Source organism: Macaca mulatta, chromosome 5, assembly GCF_049350105.2.
Source record: "Macaca mulatta isolate MMU2019108-1 chromosome 5, T2T-MMU8v2.0, whole genome shotgun sequence".
NCBI classification, from domain to species: domain Eukaryota; kingdom Metazoa; phylum Chordata; class Mammalia; order Primates; family Cercopithecidae; genus Macaca; species Macaca mulatta.
The window spans coordinates 185818769-185834167 of record NC_133410.1 but is presented as its reverse complement, the minus strand read 5'-3'; the positions used below and the strand labels follow the sequence as shown (position 1 = coordinate 185834167).

General features: G+C 37.8%; 1 protein-coding gene across 3 annotated transcripts in view; it reads right to left on the bottom strand.

Moving 5' to 3' along the window:
- Positions 1-263: 263 nt before the first annotated feature.
- Positions 264-15399, bottom strand: part of NEIL3 (nei like DNA glycosylase 3) — a 53576-nt gene continuing 38440 nt past the window's right edge. For 2 of the 3 annotated variants that reach the window (XM_001090459.5, XM_078002741.1), the window contains exons 7-10: positions 11589-11758; positions 9453-9873; positions 2578-2752; positions 264-916 (exon numbers count right to left, since the gene is read on the bottom strand). In XM_001090459.5, the coding sequence (XP_001090459.3) occupies positions 734-916; positions 2578-2752; positions 9453-9873; positions 11589-11758 (949 nt within the window). In that variant the 3' untranslated portion in view covers positions 264-733. Of the gene's footprint in view, positions 917-2577; positions 2753-4916; positions 9375-9452; positions 9874-11588; positions 11759-15399 lie in introns of those variants that run through there. The other variant, XM_078002742.1, reaches the window with a different exon arrangement.

Here is a 15399-nt window from a genome sequence, read left to right as displayed (position 1 = left end):
GGAACAATCATTGTGATCTGTGCTAAAATGTAAATAAAAGCAGGGGGGAGAGGGCATTAGAAAAATACAAATCAACCTCTCTTTTAAACACCTACACCCAAACTTCTTTTCTTAGATGTTACTTTTACAGTCTGCGTCCCCATCACTTTACACGAGAACACAAATTTGAAGTCATACAAGGTTTGGCATAGCCCTAGCATCGAACAGCAACTTAATGTTGGTTGCACAGAATTTTAAAAATAGACTTGTTCACAAAGAAGATCTTATTTCTTAAATTTTATTTAATAAAACAAGAAATATCTTTAATCATATATTATAAATAGTGGTTGTACATGAGAAATATATTTACTACAGACAGAATATCTTATTTTATTGTGTTGCATAATCCTTTCCTAAAAAAAAAACAAACTCTGCTTCTCCACAGTTACAAGAGACTAAGAGCATACTAAAAACACTTTATTGTCATCACTAAATGCATTAAATACACATCCTAAATGGAATACGCTCTGTATCTGATGAAACACATAGAACGTTCATCAAGGCAAAAAGAAAACACATAGCCAATGACGGAAAGATGGCACCAAAGATGGAAAGGAAAAAAAAAGAACAGTTCTCAAATATTGCAGTAACTTTTCAATGTATCATAGATATTCTACAACTTTTCTATGAAACAGAAGAGGACCAAACATTACACACAGTTTGAAGAGATTAAATGCCAGAGAATCTACAGATATTAGCATCCAGGAATAATTTTCATTCCTGGCCCATTTTCTGCCCACTGGAAAAAATTGCATTGTTTTTCCTTCCCAAGAGGACACACAAAAAAATTCTTTCCATTGTTAGGTCCAATCTTCAATACTGTTTTCATGATGGAACGTTTGCCATGGTTGCAGAATGGGAAGGACAAATCTGCCCACTGCAGGGAAAAAAGGTAAATTTTACAAGTTTATATAAAAGTTATCATGATGTACAGGCTAACCCTAGGCACATGCGATTAGTGCCGTATAGTCTTCACTGCTGTTATCATTAATTCGACATTGTAAAATAGACTAGTCATTAGTCGTTGCCTTTAAAAAAGGCAACTAAAAGAAGCATGTCTAACTAAAAGAAGCATATCCTAAAAGAAGCATGTCTCTTACAAATTTGTTTGAATCACGCAGAAAATGGCCGTAATTCTGAGCTTCCCTTTGTCTAAAGGTATATTTACAGAAGTTTCTTCACTTTATTAAGAATAATTGAAAACTATCAAAATCTTGCTATAATCACCAATATCCCTGCCAAAGGTCTGTTTCAGTTAAAACTGTAAGATCAGGCGAGGTGTGGTGGCTCACGCCTTTAATCCCAGCACTTTGGGAGGCTGAGGTGGGAGAATAGCTTGAGCACAAGAGTTTGAAACCAGCCTGGGCAACATAGTGAGAACCCTGTCTCTAAAAAAAAAAATCAACCAACCAACCAAACAACAAGAAGAAGAAACCCTGTAAGATCAAAGATTTGTCATGATTTTAATATTAAACTTCCTTAGGAAAAGCATCGAATAAAGACTTACCCAGACTAAATTAGACAGATTCTATTATATTATTCTTACTAATTTTGACCTCAAGAGAGATATGAAAAAGGCTATTATATTTTTAGCAATACTATGAATATTGCTAATATTTTCCCATTACATCTATAAAAGCTTCTTGAGGAGGAAATCTGTGAATTTTGTAGGGTAGAGTCACATTGTGTTCAGAGACTGAGGTCTAAGATCACTGTCCAATTTTCCCTGGGAAATTCCTTAAGGAGGTATCACATTGAAGACAGACATTTGATTTTTCAAAAAGTCCAACCAGAAAATCTTTGCTCCAGCACTGAAACATATCAATATTTTCTTTTTTTCAGTTCTATTTCAGATGAAGAGTAACTAGAAAAAAATATGTATCTCTGACCATTAGAATCACACTCAGCCTGATGAGATGCTCACACTGAGGAATACTGGAATTGAGACTGACTAAATGGACCTGAGGTTCTTATCTCCTATCTTAGGTTCATCTTTAGGGACATATCCACAGACTGGGAAGGCATGAGGAATCGCCTGTAGCTAAATTGCTATTCTGCCATCACTTTTTTGGGTCAAGGGTGGTTAAGTAGGATTTGATAAGGTTACTGCAAATCCCAGGCATGTAAGTTGTTTTTCTTATAAACCTTTATCCAATGCATAAAGCAAAGGTTTTGATGTAGCACTGAAGTCAGGAAGAACAAATTCTCACCCTGGATTATTAGCCACATATGTACTACTAGTATTTGCTAGTCACTCAGTGTCTTTCTAACTTTACAAGCTAAGGGCAACACTTCTAGACTTGTGACTATAAATATGATATACTCTAACAATATAATAGCTATTATTTTATTAAATTTCTTTTGGCTGAACATCTGAATTTTAAGCTACTCAACATTCAAGCTTTAGACCGAATGCCAATATGGTTATTTCAAATTTAAAGGTAAAAGGTAAAACTAGGAAAGTATTGCTATTTGTTATACATGAATAACCAAAGCATTTCATTACATTTTAGTGCGCTAGATAAATCTTACACATACTTCAAAAAATCCACATTGTGCTTCTCTAGGTAGAGGACAGGCATAGAACTGCCTGCCCTTGTTTTCGCCATCCTTCCTCACAACTCGGAGAATGCAGAGGCGGCTGTGTTTACTGCAGCGAGGGCCGTCAGGATTTAAGGTACGAGGGCCATCTGTCACATTAATTTGAAGTTCACTGTAATGACAGGTTACAAAGTAAGCACCGCATAGGAGTGCTAAAGGACCATTCACACCACTTTGCCCCCACATGTCAGAATTTCACTTGTACAAAGAGATTTTATCAAAAACTGGACCACGTTAGCATTAGGTCATTATGCAAATGCTGTCTTTATTCTTTGTTTTCCCAGGTAATTCTAATTTATTTCCAAAGTTACCTATGTACCTAAAACACGTAATTTAAATTTCTAAAGAACAAAAGCAGCTGGATTGTGCATCCAGTAAATCAAATTTTATTTTTCATTTCTGATATTCTGTTCTTTTCTTACTCAGTATTACACGGTAGCCACTTTTATTTCCTCTGAACTATTCTCCAGTCCAGGTTCTCCATTCCCACTGGTCCCAAAGTGGCTAGTCACAATATTCTCTAATTATTTTCTCATAGGTAGCAAACTCTCATCAATGGCTCTGACAAGGCCATAGAAATCACTCTCTCTGCTGTCTACTTTAAAGACAATTTTCTATGCTTTTCTCTGATCAAGGCTACTCTAATAGTCGCAATCATATTCTTGCAAGAAACAGGCTGCCTGGCAGAGAGCAAAAATGTGAATTTGGTAAAGCTAGCAGGGAAGCTTTATTCTCCCCCACAATTAGGATCAAGAGGATTTGGAGGTTGTCCTCATACCCAGTGTACACAGGCCAGAAGCTGGCCTTGTACTGTAGCTGTATAAACAGAATTTTCTTTTTGAAAAGAAGCTTATTTACATTTTCTATGTTGTACATATTTTAATGAGGCCTTTAGTTTTTTAATAAACTGGTTGAAGAGAAAGTGTTCACATTCATTAAAACCAGAAGTCCCCCTCTTAATATTCCTATTTTTAAAAACTTTTTAATGATAAAACAGTTAATCCGTTCTCATCTTTTTGGTAAATATCTAAAGAACAAAAATATCATTCTTAAATAATTGTTGAAAATACTTAAAAATCAAAGGTGATTTCTCTTTTTCCTTGCTTCCTAAACTGCATTTATACACTTGTTTCTATGGTGTCTGAATACATTATATCTAACTGAAATGTTCAGAGAAAGCAATCTTTTATTTGTGATGAAACTGACTAAAATTCATTTATATAACATGCTTAAATATACTGCTTTGAAAATGTTTGCTGGGATGAACTCAAACATGCTGAGGGCAATTTTTGAAGGTTTCTTCAGTAGCCATTTGTAAAAGAAGAGCAGCTGTAGGCATTGCTAAATACATCGTTATCATTAAATACTTCACCAGCAACTGTTTTGATGGTACCTTTTTCAGGGTAGGGGGTGGTGGTTGTATTTTAGAGTCATGGGTAATACCAAATCAGAAATAGGAAAGCTGAGAGGCAAAGGACTTCTCTTTTCCACAACCTTTCAGTTCACCAATCTCCTCCAACATTTAACTTCAAGAGAAGCCAGATAATCAGGACAGTTGTAGAGAAGACAACAGATTTCACAATTAAAGCAAGTGGTTCATAAACAATGCTTAAACAAAATTAAACGAGAAAAGATTAAGAATATTAACAAAATTAATGAAATGATGCATTCTTATTAAAAATCGTGTGGACATAAAAACAGTTTTACGTATCATTTTAGAGGTGGCTGTTTTGGATAACGGTTGAACATTTTCTAACCTACTTGTTTCAACCCAGAGAGCTCCAGGGTTCCACATATCCAGGGAGAGTTTTGGATTCTCTATTTTAAGGTTTTTCTGGGGAGAAGGGCCAAGGTAGAAGGCAGGATTATGGTAGAAAAGAGAGGCCCAAATGTCATCTCTCTGCCTTCATTTCTGCCTTCCACTCCATTTCTTTCTTTAAAAATTAAGTAAAAAACATGGCCACAGGCTGGGTGCAGTGGCTCACGCCTGTAATCCCAGCATTTTGGGAGGCTGAGGCAGCAGGATCACCTGAGGTCGAGAGTTCAAGACCAGCCTGGCCAACATGGTGAAACCCTGTCTCTACTAAAAATGCAAAATTAGCCGGGCGTGGTGGCACATGCCTGTAATCCTAGCTACTCAGGAGGCCGAGGCAGGAGAATTGCTTGAACTCGGGAGGCAGAGGTTGCAGTAAGCTGAGATTGCGCCTTTGCACTCCAGCCTGGTGACAGAGCAAGACTCCGTCTCAAAAAAAAAAAAAAAAAAAAAAAAAAGCCACGTTCAATCTTGGTACTTCTTGGTACTCAGAGTGTGGTCCACTGACCAGAAGCATCAGCATCACCCGGAGTTTGTTAGCTACTACGCCAGATTGCTTGCAGAATCAGAGTCAGCATGTTAGCAGGATTCCCAGGTGATTCGTATGCACATTAAGTTACGAAGCACTGAAGTAATATAACCAAAATACTGATGCCACCTGTAATCAGGCTGGCTCTAAATAGTCACAGCTAATCTTAATTTTGTGATAGAAAGCATTAGCCAGGATAATTAAATGTTCTGATTAACTGAGGACATCTTAGTTCCTCTCTTTGTTTTAATCATTTAAAAACTTTCTAAAATGTAGCAGATTTCTCATTTAAACGTAGCATACAGAATCATTCATTTTAGTGATCATGGCCATCATTTTGAATATTAACGCTGGGTTATAAACGATCTATTAATATAATAGATCGGGGCTGGCAAACCTTTTCAGATAACATATTTTAGGCTTGCTGGTCTTATGGTCTAAGTCTGTCATCACGAAAAGCAGTCACAGAATATATCGAAACAAATGGAAATAAAGCTTTACACAAACAGGTGGTGGGATGGAGTTGGCCCTGCTGGCTATAGTCTGCTCATGTACATGTCATTAGAATCAAGAACAATGCCTGAGGCATAATAGATTCTCAATACTTATTAATAAATAAAACTGAACAGAGACCAGACAAAAACTATCATCAAGAAGGAAGACATTACTAAGCACAGGTCTGTAATTTTAAAGTGAATATTATTTTTTCATGGTCAACTTATCACAGTTTAACTTAGGGGTGTCCAATCTTTTGGCTTCCCTGGGCTACATTGGAAGAAGAAGAAACGTCTTGGGCCACACATAAAATACAGTAACCCTAATGATAGCTGATGAACTTAAAAAAAATATCACACAAAAAACTCATGTTTTAGGAAAGTTTACAAATTTGTGTCGGGCTGCATTCAAAGCCAACCGGCCTACAAGCCTTTGGTTGGACAAGTTTGGTTTAACTCATTTTATAGATAGGGTGATTCATTATAATAAAAATATTGTCTGAATTGTTTGGATTAATCGGTCTCACTGAATGTGGATTTTGTCATACGGGATTATTGCAAGAATTGAAACAAAAGTGAAATGACTCATTCTGGATGGTCCCAGGTGGTTCTGAAATCCTTAGACTGAAAACTCCCAGAAGCAAACCCAGAGACAAGGACACGGTGTCAGTACTTGCACTGTGATTAAGACAAATCTTCAACACCCCCGATGGCAGCAAACGTGAGAAAATATTAATGATTTTGTTATTGTCATTTCACCCTTCTATGTGAGTCTTTGCATCAACTCAGGAAAAATTTCAACCTAAAACACAAGCATTTTTTGAAAATCCATCACTGTGTTTTGCTCTGTGTTTACAATAATTGGATCGACAACTTAAACTGCTTCTAGTAATTATTCTTAACTGTTTAAAAATGGGTTCAGTCATCTAATTTATAACCCAATAACTGGATGGAATACACATCTATCTCAAGACCAATCAGAAAATATGCCTCATCAATGCTGCATGGATTGTGTGGTAATGAGAACTGTAATTAAGAGAACAAAAGTCAAAGTAATTATCATATAATATTAAAGAAAAAATAAACTGGCTATAAATTATGAATGGACCACCTGCTTTAATAGTATTATGTTGTGAGCTTCTGCTAGGCATCTTGTCCACAAGATGAACACTATAGCTGCCAGACAAGGAGAAAAATGAAATAAATGACAGTAATTTGCAATTTATTCCTTGTAAAGTAGCTGGGTGCAGAAGGGCTGCTGGGTGAATTTATTTCATCACTTGACATTTATTCTGCTAGTTAATCTTGATTGATTGTGGAGTCTCAGTCCTGGTGTTCTTATATTCAATACACACACAGGCTGCAGCATTTCTAAGGAATGCGGTGCACTGTGATTGATCATATGATCCTATTACTAATGGCTTATGAAGAAATCATTTAAATTTAAGGTTACATTAATGTTTTTTTAAATCCCTAATTCATTAGTGAAATTGTCTGAGATTTTCTACAAAGCACTAAGGGAATAAAAATATGCCAAGATATTTCATCCAGGTACAACGAATGCCACAATATTTTAAGATGATCACTTGTACTATCCACTTAAGCCACGGAACAGAAAAGACTGTTTGGAAATGCTTTTCTCCTCCAGGACAGCCTCCCAACTCAAACATTCTTAATTAACTCCTTCATGAACTTCCACCACGAGGCATTAATTAGGGTTAAAGTGAACAGGTGGTGAATTTATCCAGTCAGTTAAAAGTTCAGCCCCCATAGCTTAATTCAAATGTGAGCATATGAACAAAAGTTAAGCTCTAAATGATTATGAACAAAACATTAAAAAAGCCAGTCAAGGATAAATCATCAGGATTAACTGATGATGAAATGAGAGTTGGAATAGGAAACTCGGAGTAAATACATCTATTGAGCAAAGACTGTCTCCAAATTTGTTATGAACTAAGCTTAAGGATTCCTACAGGTTGCTCTAGGAGTTTACACCAAATGGACCCTCATCCCACTGCCAAGAGGAGGCATCTATCCATCAGTAAAGGCATAGTTAATAAGAGGAAAAGCCAGTGAATCTCACAATTCCACCTGAGATTACTCTAGGTCCCAACCAAAGTACACCCCTCCACATCTGCAGGTTTCCAATCCATGAATTCAACCAATCTTGGATCAAAAATATTTGGAAACAAGAAATAATAAAAATGAAACAATAAAAAATTATACAAAGAAAATACAGTATAACAATTATTTACACAGCCTTTACACTGAATTCAGTATTATAAGAAGTAATGCAGAGATGATTTAAATATATGAAAAGGTGTGCATATGTTATATGCAAGGACTATGCCATTTCATATCAGGGACTTGAGCATCTGCAGATTTTGGTATCCTGGGGGTTCTGGAACAAATTCCCTGAAGATACCGAGGGATGACTGTAACTCTTTCTCTGCCTGTCTCCCACTGGCAAGAAAAGACATACATGGGAGGACGACCCTCTATTTGTGTGTTATAAATTCTCCCCTTAGTCAAAAATGCTGGATGTATGTCAGCTGCTTTCTGAAGGAAGAAAGAAAGCAGCTCAGAAAAGAAAACGGTGGAGAAATGTGTCCTCTGTTGGAGATGTAACATCGGGTTGCCATAGTTAGGAATTCCAGATAAAGGGACTGGGAGGGCCAGATAAAGGGGGAAGGAGGGTCAATAGAAAATTGTTTCAGGAGCTGCCAATAATCATTAAGGAAAAGAGAGGATGACATTATGTATTCAAATTTCTGTATCACAGGCGACAAAAATGAGGGTGTTCTCCTGGACGTGTAGCTGGAAGTCCTATAAAATGTATCTGCTCTGGTAGTATTTATTAGTTACAATTACAACTTTTGAATTTCAGATACAAAGTAGAGTAGCAAGCAGGCTTTTCAGGACTTTCAGTTAAAATAAAGAGCAACTGCCAGGCCTAGTGGCTCATGCCTGTAATCCCAGCACTTTGGGAGGCTGAGGTGGGCAGATCACCTGAGGTCAGGAGTTCGAGACCAGCTGGGCCAACATGGCGAAACCCTGTCTCTACTAAAAATACAAAAAAAAATTTGCCAGGTGTTGTGGCAGTGAGCCGAGATTGTGCCACTGCACTCCAGCTGGGCGACAAGAGCGAAATGCTGTCTCAAAGAAAAAAACAAAAATAAAAATAAACACCATCTCGCATGACTGTTTGAGATCCATCCACGTTCTTTAACAGAAAGGTCACCAGAGGTATCTGAGACCCTTCCTTTTAGAACACAGTATACTAACTAAACTTTTATAAAAATAGTTCCCCTTTTGGAAGACTATCTTTCATTGGAAGGAAATATTAAAAAATGCTAACTGGTTATTGATAAGCAGTATGATTATGGGTGACAAATATTTTTCTTTATACTGTACAATATTTTCCAAATATTCTGTATTGATCATGTGTATGGTTATTATCAGAAAAAAAAACCCCAACTTTTTATACATGTAGGAAATTATGTTTTTTATAACATTATAATCTAGAGCAGGGAAAAGAGGCAGACTACTATAATAGTCTTTTAGGGTTTGATTCATGTTACCAAAAGTAATTCAACTTCCTTAGCAAGGGACAATTTCTGTCCTCTTAAAACTTAATGCAACCGGCCGGACGTGGTGGCTCATGTCTGTAATCCCAGCACCTTGAGAGGCCGAGGTGGGTGGATAACTTGAGATCAGGGGATTGAGACCAGTCTGGCCAACATGGTAAAACCCCATCTCTACTGAAAATACAAAAATTAGTCAGGTGTGATGGCAGGCATCTGTAATCTCAGCTACTTGGGAGGCTGAGGCAGGAGAATCGCTTGAATGCTGGAGGCAGAGGTTGCAGTGAGCTGAGATCACACCAATGCACTGTAGCCTAGGAGACAGAGAGACCTCGTCTTTAAAAAAAAAAAAAAAGCAATTATCTTAAAGACCAAGGTTAAAAGCATCATACCTGCTAGAATATCCAGGGTTGCAGCTTTTAAGATCTGGTGATGAGCAGTGGGCTGTTTTTAGTTTTTTATGTGCTGGACTGAATAATTTAGATTCTGAACTGATTGTAGGTGCTATGTTTACTTTGCTGGAGAGTTGAGTTATATTGTTTGTTCTCTTCTTGGAGGGGTGCTGTGTATCCTTCAAACAGACATTAGTAGGAGGAGAGTTTTGAAACTCCTTATCTAGTGTCTGGTTTTGCTTTTTTTTTATTTCCAGAGTACTGGATTTATTGCTAAAATCAGTCAAGACAAGAGTTGTAGTTCCAAATGCAGTTTTTCTGTTGATCTTGACTTCTGTATGAGGTTTTCCAAAAGTATTACACGGGTACTTCATTAAGTGGCTAAAGACAGTAGAATTTTCTTCATTCTTGAGCATTGAATCTGGAAGGAGAGATAAGTAATTCTGCAATAGTCCTATAAATATAACATACTGATTATGTGAAACATCTTTTTATTTGATTAAAACATTTACTTCACTTTATTACAGTGAACTAATATATAGAACTAATAACACCAAGTTAGCTCAGACAAGTCAGAATTAATCATCTTCTGGCTAGGAAATGAAATATTATGTAAAATGCAAAATTTTGACTTATAGAAACCCTGACATGGGTTTAACACAGATTTATATTTGCTTTTTATTATGTTTAAGCATTTAAAGGTGATTCAGCTATCAGTTTTGCTAATATTAGGCAAAATATTAACAAGTGGTAATTAAGAGATGATATCCTATGAAGCATTAGGTCAGCAGTTAAAGACCTGTTTCTAGACTACCAGGAATGACAAGGAAAGATAAGACAAAGTGAAAGGCTTATTTAAAACAAGTAAAGATGAATTACAAAAACTTAGTATCTATTTTTTTTTTTTAACGGAGTCTTGCTCTGTCGCCCAGGCTGGAGTGCAGCGGCATGATCTCGGCTCACTGCAAGCTCCACTTCCCGGGTTCCCGCCATTCTCCTGCCTCAGCCTCCCAAGTAGCTGGGACTAAAAGTGCCCGCCACCACACGCAGCTAATATTTTGTATTTTTAGTACAGACAGGTTTCACGTGGTAGCCAGAATGGTCTCGATCTCCTGACCTTGTGATCCGCCGCACTGGGCCAGACTAAACATCTATTAAATACAACGTTTCAACAGAGTATCCTAGGATTTTGGAACATGTACTATAATACATTCTATATTTTCATTAAGATGTCTTTCTGACTCAGAAACATTAACAAGAAAACAGTTAATGAGACATATAAATGCATTTCAGAACGTTGAAATCAATGTGGCAACCTAAGATTGTGTTTTTCCGTGGGCTCTGTCTCTGTTGAAGGATACTGAAGAAGGAGAGGTAGAAATAGGAGATGCAGCACAGCAAAGCTACACAAGGGGTGATGGCTGCCTTTCCGGCCCAGGGAACAAACCACAATATGACAGTTGACACAATGCGGGGGTGCATAAATCAGGAATGAACTTTCTCATCTCTAATTGAAGAAAGAAATAACGCTTTGAGAACACAATAGAAGCCGCAGCAATGAGATGGCTCTTAATCACAGGTTTCCTCTGAGGTTTTACATGCTCTAAACGCATGAAATCGTGAGCTATAAAGAGTTATTTTGAAAGATTTCAATGAAATCAGTACAATTGTCTGGGTAAAGATTTTAATAACAAGGGTAGAGGGGATACAGAAGATAAAAAATTCAGCGTTTTTCTATTCCACCTGCAAAGATATTCTTACAGAAACCCTCCCTTTCAATTTATGAAACACTTGCACTGAATAACAAACTCGAAAGTTGCTGAAATCTGCATAAAACAAAGCTTTATTGAATAATTCATTAGAAACAGTAGAGAACAGATGTGATCATCTCCGTTTTTTTGAGATACAAAGGCACATACTGTTATAGCACAAACATGCTTTCCCTCTCTGTTAAAAAAAATTACTCAACAGAATATTAGTATGGTTTACATGTAAAAACTGGCAATTCCTTTAAACTTTTGAGAAAGAAATTTTATTTACTTATGGAATATCAAGATGGAGCAAGATATATTCTTGACTTTGTATAATTAACCCTCTTAGAAATGTAACAAACTCAAAATCAAAATTGAGTCTTACCAATAGGCCTTGAGGTCAAGCAAGCATCACATGCCTTAGAAGAGGGCTTATTGATTAAAGTACACACCACACAGGTCCACTGCTCTTCAGACTTCCGAGCCACAGAGTCCATAATATGATCCACCCTGCTAGATGTCCAACTGATTATAGTATTTCTAGTCGGTAGCCTGCTATAGAAATAATTTTTTTAAATTAATCACTAATGTTGTTATTGCCTTGTTCTTGTCTGGGTATTTAAGAAATGATTACAGAACCATTAATACCCCAATGCTATCTCTTTATTATTGCTTAGAAGTTAGAACTGTATCTTAGAGTCTTTTTTTTTTTTTGTAGAGATGGGGTCTTGGTCTGTCATCCAGGCTGCAGTACAGTGGCACCATTACAGTTCACTGCAGCCTTGAACTCCTGGACTCAAACAATCCTTGTACCTGAATCTCCTGAGTAGCTAGGACTACAGGTGCACATTAGCATGCCTGGCTAATTTTTAAATTTTTAGTAGAGATGGAATGCTATGTTGCCTAGGCTGGTCTCGAACTCCTGTCCTCAAATAATCTTCCTGCCTCAGCCTTCCAAAGTGCTGGGATTAAGGCGTGAGCCACTGCACCTGTCCAGGGTAAAATGTTTTCACCTGGACCCCGCTAATTGTTGTTAAAGTGAGAAACATCAAATAAAAGTTATTTAGAGTCAAATAATTGAGTAGTTTTTTTTTAACCAACTAAAAATATTTGATATCACATTAGGAAGTATTTCTCAAATAATATTTTAAGTAATTGGTACTTTTTCCCAAACAAAATGAAAATACCTTTATTCAATTAAATTATGGGAAAACACACCTATGCACAAATTAGAGGATTGAAAGATGTGAAAGTTTTATATTTACTTCATGTGCACAGAAAACTCAGGAAACTCTAGAATTTCTCTACAACATCTGCTGAGCACTATGTAAATTCATTAATTCATAATGATGAAAAAACATATTTCTTTGTGTTATTTCCCTTCATGTAAAACTGTGTCATGGTGGATAGCCAATTATTAGATTAGCAAGCAAACAATAAAACCCTGATTTTTGGCCACAAACATAAATCATGATTCTCCATCTGAAGTCCTTAATTGAACATGTATTTTTACACAAAATGCCTTTATATGGCTGTGACATAGCCCTACTCTCTAATGCACAGCTAGCTATAGGTCTGGATATAGAGCATGTCACATGGTTAAGCAACCATGGCAGTATCACGGATTCCCTTCACCATCCCAAACATTAATACCGAAAAAAGCTCTTCCAGGTAAAGGCTGTGTATCTTACATTTCAGAACATGAGTTCTTTGCCTTTCAAAGGTAACCTTGTCTCCTGTGACATTTTGTTCCTTACATATAATTACCCTAGTTTTAAAATTCAGGTGTGTCTGGTAAAATAATAAATAGAATAAGAAAATCTGAAAGTAAGATACATCTCATTAGGATTCTTTTATCTTTACTTACCTTGACTTTTAATGCCACTCAGTATTTATTATCCCTATGGAACATCAGATCTTCGACAGAATTTGTTTACTTGACCTAATCTCTGTCCTCTACTAACTTACTTTGAAAGGCAGCGTGATGCATTTATCTATAATTAAACACAATTTAAATGACTTTTACATTTTCCATGGGCTCCAACTTTTCCCTATTTTCATCTTCTTCTGTCATATAAGTTTCCCTGATCATAAGGAGAATTTTATTGTTACATATGGAGGCTTTGGAAACATTCTTTCCTTTTCTTACTGCTCCATTTCTTAATCACTCATAATAAATTCTTCCCAATCTCCACTTGAATGTGTAAGAAGAATCTCAAACTTAATGTGTTGTAGTAGGATGAATAATGGCCTCCCAAAGACATAGGGCACAATTCCAGGAATCTATAAATGTTACTTTATAAAGACGGAGGGTTTTGCAGATGTAATTAAGGATCTTGACATAGAGAGGTTATTTTGGATTAGCTGGTGGCCCCTTAACCCAATCACAAGTGTCCTTATAAGAGAGAGGCAGGGGGAGACTTGATACACACTGAAGAGAAGGCAAGGAGACCACAGAGGCAGAGGTTGCAGTGAGGAGACCACAGAGGCAGAGGTTGCAGTGATGTAGCCACATGTGAAAGAATGCCGGCAGCACCAGAAGCGAGAAGAGGAAAGGAATATGATTCCCCCCAGTGCCTCTAAAGCGAGCACAGTCCTACCCACACCTTAATTTTGGTCCAATGAAACTGATGTTGAGCTTTTGGCATCCAACGTTTGAGTGAATGCATTTCTGTTGCTTTAAGCTACCAAGGTCATAATTTATGATGGCAGCCAGCGGAAACGAATACACATAAAATTCATGACCCACCAATCTGCAATTCTACTATTCCATTTCGCGTCAGGAAATGGCATCAGCATCACTCAGTTCATCGGGCCCAGACCTAGAAGTCATCCTTAACACTTCCTTTCCTCACACCCACTTCCAGTCCATCAGCAAATCCTGTGGAATCTGCTGCAGATGCAAATTTACATGAAGCAAAAGTTTAATTTTCCTTGGCTTGATGTGTCCTTTGCGGACTGGGGTGGGCAGCATGGAGAATGGGAGCCATAACTCAACCACACGCTGGGGTCTCAGAGGATTGCAGGCAGCAGTAGTCCTGGTGCCTGGATGCTGCCAGCGTCACCTCACACCTGCTCAGTGCCCAGGGACAATATTGCCCTGGTGACCTCAAGGAGCAGGTGGACTCTGCCTTGAAGCCTGAGGAGAAGGACCTGAACAAGAGATATGGCATCGTTCCGTGCCCACAGGCCACCGTAATCCAGATTGCCAGGCCACTCTACCCCTAATACTCAGAAACAACCTGGCGGGTGGGGGGGGGACCTGAGGCACCTGAGGAAGATCAAAGGGCTGGGGTTCTCCAAGTCAAGTCCTCAGGCCAGCAGCATGGGCATCATGTGGGAATGTGTTAGACATGCAGATTCTCAGGCCCCTCCCAGGTCCCACTGAATCCCCAGCTCTGGGGGTGGGGCCCGGCAATCCGTGTTTTCACAAGCCCTTCAGAAAATGCTGGCACACCCTAAAGTTTGAAAGGCACTGCTCTCAGGGTTTCCTTACAGAGAAGAAGAACTGCTTAAAGAAAAGATAGAGGAAGCTGGAGATGTGTCACTATCAACAGCCAATTGTGAAGCTAAAAGTTTTCTCATCTAGTCATAATAAAAGATGTAATGATATTGTTGGTGGTCATATGAAAAGGCAATCAAGGAGTTTGCAGCCAAAAACATGAAGGAACACAATTACACAGCTGTGTCAGGCAGTGAACTAATAATATCTCATTTTTCTGATGTTTGTGGTGTTTAAAAAATATAATTTGTTGTGATTTCTTATTCTAAATATTCACATTAGGACCTAACGTTGTAGTCATAATTTTTTATTGTTTTTCATAAATAAGGCCCCTTAAATTATACAAGTTTCTGGCCTTAACCATACCTCAACTTCCAAAGTTATCCTAAATTCAACCTTTTTATCCCACCACCTCCTCTCTCTTTCTTCCCTGTCACCAGCATTTACCACCTGCACTACTGTTGAGTCCTCAATGCTGCCGCTTCACTCTGCTTCCACGACAGTCACTAATCCATACAGCAGCCCAAATCATCCTCGGAAAACTCAAGTCAGTTCATGCTGCCCTCCTGCTCAAAATCTCCCAGTGGCTTCCCAGCTCAAAGTACTGGCAACAGTTGCCAGAGTGATTAATCTTTTCAAACGTAAGTCAGTTATTTCACGCCCTTTCAAAACCCTCCAAAGGTTCCCCATTCTA